The sequence below is a fragment of the Pyxicephalus adspersus genome, chromosome 8 (assembly GCF_032062135.1).
Source record: "Pyxicephalus adspersus chromosome 8, UCB_Pads_2.0, whole genome shotgun sequence".
Classification (NCBI taxonomy): Eukaryota; Metazoa; Chordata; class Amphibia; order Anura; family Pyxicephalidae; genus Pyxicephalus; species Pyxicephalus adspersus.
In genome coordinates, this window is record NC_092865.1 from 46,675,284 (window position 1) to 46,685,925 (window position 10,642).

Here is a 10,642-nt window from a genome sequence, read left to right on the forward strand (position 1 = left end):
CCAGATAGGCCATAGGTGAGTGGACTTCATATATACTAGATTTGACAGTCTTTCTCTGAGGGTTCATGTCCATGATTGTTGTTTTTAATTTGTTTCAAATAGCATATGCAAAGTAATTTTTCATCCTAAGGGTAAGAGATGGCAATCATAGCTCAGTCACAAAAAGATAATCTAGGGCAGTGTTTCTCTATGTATATCCACAGCCCACAGTACAGTGGTGTGGTGGTCATTGGGAAGAATGTCACTATTACAAATAGCCAAAAAGATTATTGGTGTCACCTAAACTAACCTAAGAGGTACAAACTGCTCATTGCTCAAGGAACCCCGAGTAACCTCTGGAGGAATACTTGTTAAGAAACACTGGTCTAGGAAAAAAATTTTTTACCAAGTATATACTTGAGATTTTGATAATCAGTGGTGATGGGTTGTTTCAATGACTAGCAGACATCTTATCCTCATTGTCAATGTAAAAACAGCTTTTCTGTATTCTATTGTCTTCCAGATGCCTACGCACAAGGATCAGGTGCTTCCACTTCAAATGCCTGCACTTTATCTGCCATCAGCACCTTAATGATCTCCCTCACTGCGCGCTCCAGTTTATGACCTCGAGCCTGCCAGATCCCCCAGAGACTCCCTATTTACTCTCGGACGGTGGACCGCGATTATCCTCCACACAGCGATGGCTCCATAGGAATATCCGGAGATAGCCCTCAGCTTATTGAGCTTCCTCCTCTCCTCTCCTGGGGGAGGATTCTTATGCACTGACGACATCTGGAATACGATGTTACCAAAGCAGTTTACATGCCGTATATGCATATTTTTTATTATTAATATCTAGTGTTTTATAGAGTTTTTTAAGGTTAACATGATGTAGATATCTACGTTTTTTGCTGTAAAATGCTGCAGGTGTCATTCAGATCTTTTCTGTCCTTCCTCTCCTTATGTAACAAATTATTACCCAGGACTATAATATTTTATAGATTGTAATCTATTTCTATGTCACATATCCTGAACCCAACAATGGTGTCACAAGACCGATCGTCAAACAGAGTTTTCTGGACCTTTGAAGAAGTTGGACTGGAAACGTGGAACTTTTTGAAAATGAACTTTGGAGGATCTGGATAATACAGAAAAAAAAAAACACGGTTTGTTGCAAAGGTCTTTGTCATCTTTGGCTAGTTGTTTTACTCAAGGGTTTTATGACATTTAGTTCGTTCTTTAACCCCATATGTCAGTCATTCCATATTCTTGACTTTCACCAGACATTACAGAAAAAGTATCTTTGGATTGCCAGATGGTAAAATCAAAGTAGTGGTCCAGGAGATACTGGCTTATGATTGTATCTGATATAATTCAAGTGGCACTGCAAAAATGTATAGACAAGAGTATACAAGTTATAAGGAAAAGACATTGTATGGGTATAGGTGGAAGAGTTCCTAAGGGTTCAAAGAACCCCTTCATATATTATAGGCAAGGAGTGGAAGATCTCTATCTTTTATGGGTCAATCTACTTCAGCCCCTCTCTTCGAGATATTCTAATTTACATTATCTTTTAGGATTAGGGACATTGAAAGACTTAATATTTTATGATCACTAGAGGATATCTTATGAACATTTATAAATCTTCATCCTTTATGGACAGAGATTAAAGAAGCTAAAGCTTCCCCAATTCATATAAAAAAGGATATCATGTTGGAGACATGACTTTCTGTAGACTGTAAAGGTCTTGTTGACGTTGTGTAGATAAAAAAAAGTAGTTCTTTATGAACAGTTTATAGGACGCATTCCTAATTTCTAAAGGCAGCAAGTGGCGTTCAAGGCTTGTGTAAAGTAGACGGTTTCACCTTTCGAGACAATGGAAAGAATCTATTATAGAGTTGTCAGGTTGTCCAATGACAATATTTTAGGGTTTGTTATGGAGCATGAGATGAAGTTCCGATCTATTCTAAGCAACAGGATATTGAGATGTTTGTGGTCAAAGAGTAGATAGGGACCTGGCTTTATATGCTGCAAGATTGTGACCCTTTGGTGAAGCATGAATCAGAGTCTTTATTAGGCTTATGAGTCTTAGTCTTGGCTCTATTTCTAGATTCAGGTTCTCACTTTCTAAACGTTCATCTTTAGGACATTGGAAATTGTATAAACCCTGAGTAAAGCTTCTGTTGCAGATGACTCACAAGACCTTCGTCGAGGTCAAAGGTTTCATACAAACATTGGCTTAACTAAAATATGGCTGCCCTCTATTTTCTGGTAGCCCATTGGAGAAGACAGTTAAGCTACGTTCCTCATCTCATATCTTGGTTGTAAACAATCAAAATCAATTAAAACCTCTAATATATTTATAAAATATACCCTTAAATAATGGATTTTGTTAATATCCAAGTCAGAGTTTTTAATATATACATATATATATCTATATTATAGAGATTATATGAAGATACTTATGGGCCGTAAAATGTACATTTTGCATAGAAGATGGTTTCCTGAGATACGTATAGGGTAATTAGAAAAATCATTGTATGTAGTAGGGTTTTTTTAAGGTCCTAAACTATTGTCATCTATTGAGCTCCATCCAATATGAAAAAAATTGCAATTTGTAACACCAGCCTTTCTTAAAAGGGAGATATTTTTAAAATATGCGGCCACTTCAACTACTGTAATGTAAGGTTTTTTTTTGTTTTGTTTTTATTTATTGGCTTTGCTAAGTATGAGGAGTGACCACACACCGGAGCAGCAATCCCTATTCTTCCATGTGTGCCTGAAGCATAAATACACCATCTTTTCTTTTTTATGGACATCAAGTTGTAGCTTTTAAAATGCATTATTTGGTTGGATTTTATTGCCATTTTAAAATATTGTTCAGGGGAATACTTTCTTAGTAAATATTCCAAATAAAATAAAACCTAGCTTTACTTTTTTTGCTGATAAAAAGTATATAAAACGAGAGGCTTCAGACCCAGATTTTGAGTTTCTTCTGCTTCGAACGACATCAACGAAGCCAAGAAAAGCTTGTGGCTCACAAGCAACCAGTTATTGACCTTTTTTTCTAAAAGGATAGAGACAGCAGAGCAGAAAGTAGGAGGGATGATTGTAATTTATAGTAGTTTCACTAATTTAAATAACATGAAATACTCAGGGTTTTTTTTCAGCTTTCACCTTTACAACAAATGCATTTTGGGTGTTTGGTGGTGGTTTGAGCTTCGGCAGCGCTTCCTATTTTTGAGTTGTAGAAGTTTATTTAGGTTTTATCTTTATGTTATGGCAACAAGTCAAATCCATCTGTGAATTACTAATGTTACCAACTCTGCAGCATGTTGAAAATTTATTCTGTTACAAATCTTAATTTTTCACATGGCCCCTCAATGGTAAACCAAGTGGAGCTGTCTAGGTTGGACTTTTATTTTCCAGCCGCTTTCCCTCTGATCCTGCAACATGTGGTTTCCTGTAGACTCCAGAAAAGGTAGATAAGAGACAAGATGGGGCATTTGTTGCTCAGTAATCAATGTAGTACATTGGTAATAGTCCAGATAGTGGGATTTGAGATTCACACACAGTAAGATCCTTGTTTTAAATAAGGTGTTCTTAGAACACAGGCAATATGTGGATAAAGTTGGAGTTGGCTGGTTTACTTAAGTCATGACCTTGGCTGGTTACCTGTATTCCCATATAAAAAAATTTAAATCAGTACATTTGAATAAAAATAAACTAAAATGTACCTACCCCCTAAGAAACAGTTTTCTAAATGAGTTCAGGTGTCCCCGTTGAAGGGTCCTGGTTATCATACAAAGACATCATAGACAATTGTGCTTTTCCAGCTTTCTGGTCACAGATTGGTGAAGACCCTTTTCTGTTCCCCCAGGACTGTACCCTGGGGTACAAAGCCAGCTCCATAAAGACATGGGGTCATCATTTGGTTGTGGAGGAACTTGGGTGGCCTTCACAGAGCCCTGACCTCAAACTTACTGAACACCTTTGGGATGAATCGAGGCAGGCCTAATTTGGCATTGTTCTTCCAGACATAATCTAAAACCTCGTAGAAAGGCTTCCCAGAAGAATGATGGTTGTTATAGCCCCAAATAGTGTGTGTATTGGCTGAAATGTGGGAATCAACACTATACTATTGTCCATGCTTTTGGAATGGGATATCCAGCAACCTCATATAGGTGTGATGATCATATTTGGACAAACATTTAGCCATTCAGCAATGGTATTTTGTAAGTTGGACTAGAAGTCTTTGGCATTCTTTAATTTCCTTGGTGACTTTTCCGGATAAGTCACTCTAACAATGTCATCACAATGTAGTGCAAATTTTGCATAAGGGTGACTTCACACCAGTGACACCTCATGAGCAGCAGAATGTCAATCTAAACGATGTTGATCCTTCACTGATAGCAAGAGACCAGCATCTTCCAGACATCACTAATGCAATACCATAGGAGCAGGCAAGGGGTCTCTTAGCAATTCTGCTCCTGGCCAGTTGTCAGCAAAACCTGTGTGACATGAGCCCAAGGCTAAAGTCATGTAGAAGACTTCAGCACCTTGTCAGACTGCAGGAAAAAAGTTCTGTTGATGGTTTTACAAGTGTGAGATCTCCATGGTCATGTGTGAGAAATCCCCAGAGACATATTATCTTCTGTTTTTTAAGCTCAGTCCACCAGCACAAGCAACTGAATGACACCAACAGCTAGCAAAGGCAGTTGCAGCTGTTATAATATCTGTGCTTTCAATGTCAAAATCCACCTGGCATTAACATTGAGGCTTAAAGACGTAGGCTCATAGAGTAGACCTGCATTTTTTAATGGAGGTTGGCATTATAAAACTCATTGCGTTTGCATTTAGGGTTCTTCCACTGCATTGCACTTTTAAAATTATTCTTCATTTGAAGAGGAACTAATTTTAACATAAAAAAATCCCACTTACCTTTACTTCCACCTATGGCACCCAATCTCTTACAGCGTAGGTACAAGATCGGGTCGTAGCCTGCTGAAAACAGGAAAAAAAGAGTGCCATCAGCGTGCATGCATGTCTATGGCAGGAGAAAGCCCCTTCTGCACATTCTTGAGATTTGGCATTGATAGAAGGCCAGAAGCCTCCTGGGATACATATGCCACGTATCCCAGGAGGCTTCTTGCCTTCTATCAATGCCAAATCTCAAGAAGATAGGCTCTGCAATCCCATTCAGTCCTTATCACCCACTAAGTTACCAATTGCTGATTAAACACAACAAAGTCCCAAAATGTACATCATCCTATAGATCAATGTTGTTGCTCACATCAGTAAACCAAGAAAGCCAATTGCGAGGTGAACAGACCTTTCTAAGATAGGATCTCTTAAATTTATATATGTTTGGTTTTTGGATTAAGAGGGGAAGAGTGTATTTGATAAAGTTGCTGACAATTTACTTCCCAAATTTAGCCAAACCATAATCTATTTTGCCTATTTAGGTTTGGCAACATTTTACAGGGATGTATTTAAGGTATTTTATTTTATTTAGTGCGCTTTGCTTGTTTTTTCTTTGATGTGTCTTTGATTGTTATTTCTGTGCTGTCACTTTGTTGATTTATTTTACTTTTTTCTTTTAAATAAAAAATGGCACAACAATGATGGGTCCAGGATAGACAAAAGGAGCCTCTGTCACCCTAAGGAGTCATTTAAAACAGCGGTCGCCAACCGGTGGTCTGTGAGAAAATGTTGTTGGTCCTCGAGAAAAATTACCGTTGAGCCTCCATCTCTCGTCGCAGACTCAGACCTGCTTGCTAAACATCCAGGGTGGACAGTAGCACAGGAATGTGGACACAACAATAGTTGTGTCCATACAGGGGACATGATCAACGGGGTCAGGAGAAGGACTTTGATACCTGTGATTTGCTACTAATGACTGACCGTAAATTATCATTTGGTTTTGTTGGTAAAATGCAAATTTGGCAGTGGATGTGCTTGTACATCTTTAGGACTCCTTTGTAAAGCAGCTATTTGCTATACATTTATATATATATATATATATATATTAATATATATATATATATATATATATATATATATATATTATATATATATACAATGGAAGACAAAGCACATTTGGCCCCTGACCCTTTCCACCCCTCCAGCTTTCTCTGCTATACACAGAGGTGGTATGTATGACATTGATGCATATTGCTGTGTTTGCAGTAAGGGCTCTAGTTGTATAATGCAGCTTTGTATCACACATTTTAGTAATTTATCATCAAAGAAGAAATTCTTCTTTTATCCCTTATAAAACAGAACCTCAAAAATCAAAATCTTATGTTAATATATAATGGTTTCAGAAATGTCACTGAGTATAATGATAGGAGATCGTCTGGAATCTACTTATACTTTATTCCTTTAATGTTCATAAAATTTCTTTCTTTACTATTCATTTCCTATTGAGACAGCTGATTGGCCACTAGGTGTAATAATAAGAGACCTGTAGAACAATGCGGCCATCTGTCAGCAAATTCCAGAGGAATTGACTAGGGGAATAATTTATAAATAGAGCCCTATGTGTTCACATGTGTATTTCATCTTCATAATTAACTGTTCGGCAGTGGTTTTGCTTTAACATATTCACCCGCTTTTAGCAATCTGTCACCCTACTATTTCATTTGCATTAGGTTGTCTGACAGCAATGCTCATGCAGGCAAAAACCCCCAAAAAATGCAGTGCACTCTGGGAGCTGCCCCCCATTTTCCAGGTTATGGAGAAACGAAAGAATCCCAAATTCTCATTTCTGCTTGTGTGCTCTGAGCGGTTACAGGCACATGAAAGCCATAAACAGCTTCTTTATTTCTTTTTTTTTTATTTTTTTTTTTAAAGGAAGGCATTGTAATTTTTTCTTCATTTTTGTTCTTTTTTGTTTTTGTTTTTTGCAATGTGGCTGTTTGTAGATACAAATTGTGATTGTGGAGTCTTTATAGGGGTCCAAGGCTCAATTCACAAAGCTTTAACACAGGGATGAGGATTGTTATATGTGACTAGTGGCAGAATATTGTATTGTGTCAGCTATCAACAAATGCAAAAAGTTTGCTAAACTTGCTAAAGAGTTTAGGTGACACTTTTATTGCCCAGTTTAGGGTTATTACATTTATTTTAATTAAGCTGCCTGAATTAAGTGAACCGCTAACCTTGGTTTATTGACTAAGAATGGGCAGGCTGTTCTCTGCTGGGCACACAAAGAACCCCACCTGCTATTTGTAATCTTAGCTGTAGCATGTGCAGCAGCTCGGCACATATGCCAAGAGGAATGATCAACTGCTTATTCGCAGGAGTTTGTCATGCCACTGTGGTAAGGAGGATGGTATAAAGCCCTGAACCCAAAAGACCATATAGAGGTTAGTGCTGGCTGAGGAGCTTGCAGATGTTGCATTGCTGGAAGTTAGGTTTCAACCTCAGTTCAAGTCTATGGGGCTGCAATAGCATAGCCGCATAGATGTGCATGGTACTCTGCTCTGCCATGCGTTGGGTACCATTGTGCAATGAGCATTGTACTAATCTCTGCCATGCATTGGGTACCATTGTGCAGTAAGCATTGTACTGTTCTCTGCCATGAATAGCGACCATTGTGCAATGAGCATTGTACTATTCTCTGCCATGAATAGCGATCATTGTGCAATGAGCATTGTACTATTCTCTGCCATGAATACATTGTGCAATGAGCATTGTACTATTCTCTGCCATGAATAGCGATCATTGTGCAATGAGCATTGTACTATTCTCTGCCATGAATATGGACCATTGTGCAACATGCATTGTACCTTATGCTGCTGTACAAATGAATGAAATGCCCACCTCATAGCAATGCACCAAAAGTGCATGCATGCCTCCAATGTTTCACAGACTGACATCAGTGCTTACAGAATTGTATTATTTTAGAACCTTTTTCAGAATTGTATAAAGCCTGACATAAATTATCCCAAAAACTTATATCTGTCATAAAAAGTATCACATACACTCCAAAACTTTCTGTTCTACATCAGTCATGTGACTGAAACTTTCAGATCTCATTGGACACAAATGAAAAAAAGCATAACTTTTTGATGAAATCAGGATCCATATCCCTTTGTGTTATACTAGTGAATTGAGCCAAGGGGGGAGGAATACTGAATGTGTACATTGGATGATAATATAAAGTAATGGTGTGGAAAAAGCTGCACCCATGTAAAGCTACCCACTCCATATATCTGGGGGGGGGGGGGGGAGTACAAAGTGTGCGGAAAAGGCTGCGGCCATTCTGCAGAAGCACAGAATAATTGGTTTGATTAAAGGCACTTTATTTTTTTACCTCTGATCCCAAACTCTGGAGATTTCATGTTTCCAACTAAATCTGTTTTTTTGTTATTCTGTTTACAAATATCTAGTATGCAACTTTTTTCTTAAGGTTATCTGTACAGAAACATGTCTGCCATGCGGTTAATTAAAAATCTGTTCCTAAAGATCCGTGTCACACAGCGATGGCTGATTTATTGGTACTCACTATTTTTATATTGAGTGCGTGTGTTTTCCTGATATAGATACCGGTCACCCAGCTATATACTTTGAGGCTGATTTACTCAAAGAGCTCAGATTGTTCAGTTGAATATTCCCTATGCAGAGGTGATTCACTTATGTGAAACCTTGCAGAAAGACAAATCACTGGGCCTGATTTATTAAAGCTCTCCAAGACTGGAGATGGTAAACTATCACAGAAGAACCTGGGTGATCCAGCAAACCTGGAATGAATTTCTAAAAGGTTCCAGGTTTGCTGGATCCTTCAAGTTTTCCCCCTGAGAGTCTATCCTCTCTAGTCTTGGTTAGCTTTAATAATTCATGCCCAATTTTTTTAAACTGTTTGAACTGCTTAGTAAATAAACACCTACATCATGATATTCATGTGCAGGGAAAGGTAAAAAAAACAGGATCTTTCCTTGCACATGATTAGATGGCTAAAATCAGCAGAACTTCATCCGATAAACCCATCTAAAATTTTTTTTTTTTTGCTAAGTGAAGAGCCTTTTTTTATTTAATAAATCATGCTGGAAAATTGAGCTTTACTCTATACAGGCAATGTCATACCACCAGCTGCCTGCAGGTGTCACTATTTCTTTTTTTTTTAAATAGACTATGAGTATGTGTGCTTGTGTGTTTGTTTTGTGTGTGTTTGTTTGTTTGTTTGTTTTGCTTTGTTTTTTTATTTATTCATTTATTTTTGGTTGGGAGAGAATATAGAGGACATAAAGTAAACCTGTCATCAGAACGTATTGGTTTACATTAAATGCAGCATGCAAGTAATGTATTACATCTCCCAGATCAGGGTACCCATATGCCGTTTTTTGTTTTGTTTTTTCTCCAAAAGTGCGGCACTATGTTGGTTTAGGCATCATCCCAACACCGTCACCGTCTCCCTTTCTGGACTTAAGATTGAAGATGACACAATCAGGTAAATTCTGTGTCTTGTGAACAAATATCTGACACCAATCAGGTCATTGCTGCAGCCCTTTACTTGGTGATCAGATACAAAGTTACTATGTTGCATCCTGATCACTGAAGGAAAGGAGACTGAAGAAATGCTTCTTTCGGCCTGCAGCAGACTGATTACATTATCTTAGCTTGGGCAAAGTCACTGACTGGACTCATGTACAGGTTTTATACACAAGATGATGTGTAAAGTTACTGAGTGGTTACAGAAATGATAATCTTTTGTGTGTTTGATTTTGTGGCTTACAGCACAGCAATGCTGCTCCCCTCCATCAATGAAGGTCTATTGGTGATTGGAAACAGCAAAACCTCACAGGGTGACAATGTTACAGAGGCCCTGTCACCAGATGATTTTATTCCAGTTATTTACCTGTAACATCCTTCCTTGTGTATACATCCCAAATCCCTGAGACTGCTTCTAGGGCTGCCATCTTGAATGTCACATCAACAGCCCCAGTGGACTCAGAACTGCCACCTAAGTGACACTTTATTATATTTCTTGTTCTTCATTTGGCAGTTATATCAAAGATTAAGCAGAAGGGAGGGGTAAAGGAGCTGGGCCAGCACAAGGCTAGGATTTGCAAGAATTGAGGGGGCTCAGCTAGGGAATAGACAAATCACATATTCTAAATAATTCACCAGCAGCTCATAGTAAGTGAAAAAAAACGAATTTAGAAAAAAAATGCAGTAAGGAAGCATTTTCAAAACTTTGTCTTACCTGCCTTCACTTGCAGTTTTTCTTTTCTGGTGACAGGTGAAGTGTAATGCAATGCTCTATTTTTAGTGTGTTTGGCATTGTGTTATCAGTTTTGCAACATTCCAATTAGCAGTGAAAAAAAGCAGCTGCACCATCCTCATCCACTCCAGTATAAAAATGTTGGATTGGGCATAGCATTATAATTGGGAAAGGTGATATCCCTTCTGCAAATATTAATATTATTCTTATTATTAATAAACTGTATTTTTTTAGCACCAACATATTACGCAGCGCTGTATATTAAATAGGGGTTGCAAATGACAGACAGATACTGACAGTGACATAATTCTTACCTGCCTGATGCTGCCCTGCTGCATACGCACAGCTCAGGGTTGCTTGGCAGGATACCCAGCTATCCCCCCGTCCCATGCAGGTGCTGAGACTGAACAATCGTGAAAGTTGCGTCATTCTAGC

At 38.2% G+C, this 10,642-nt stretch overlaps 1 protein-coding gene across 3 annotated transcripts in view; it reads left to right on the plus strand.

Moving 5' to 3' along the window:
• LOC140336963 (contactin-4-like) overlaps positions 1-5,601 on the plus strand; it is a 133,513-nt gene extending 127,912 nt beyond the window's left edge. For all 3 annotated transcript variants that reach the window (XM_072420426.1, XM_072420428.1, XM_072420427.1), the window contains exon 23: positions 503-5,601. In XM_072420426.1, the coding sequence (XP_072276527.1) occupies positions 503-603 (101 nt within the window). In that variant the 3' untranslated portion in view covers positions 604-5,601. The remainder of the gene's footprint in view (positions 1-502) is intronic.
• Positions 5,602-10,642: the final 5,041 nt, after the last annotated feature.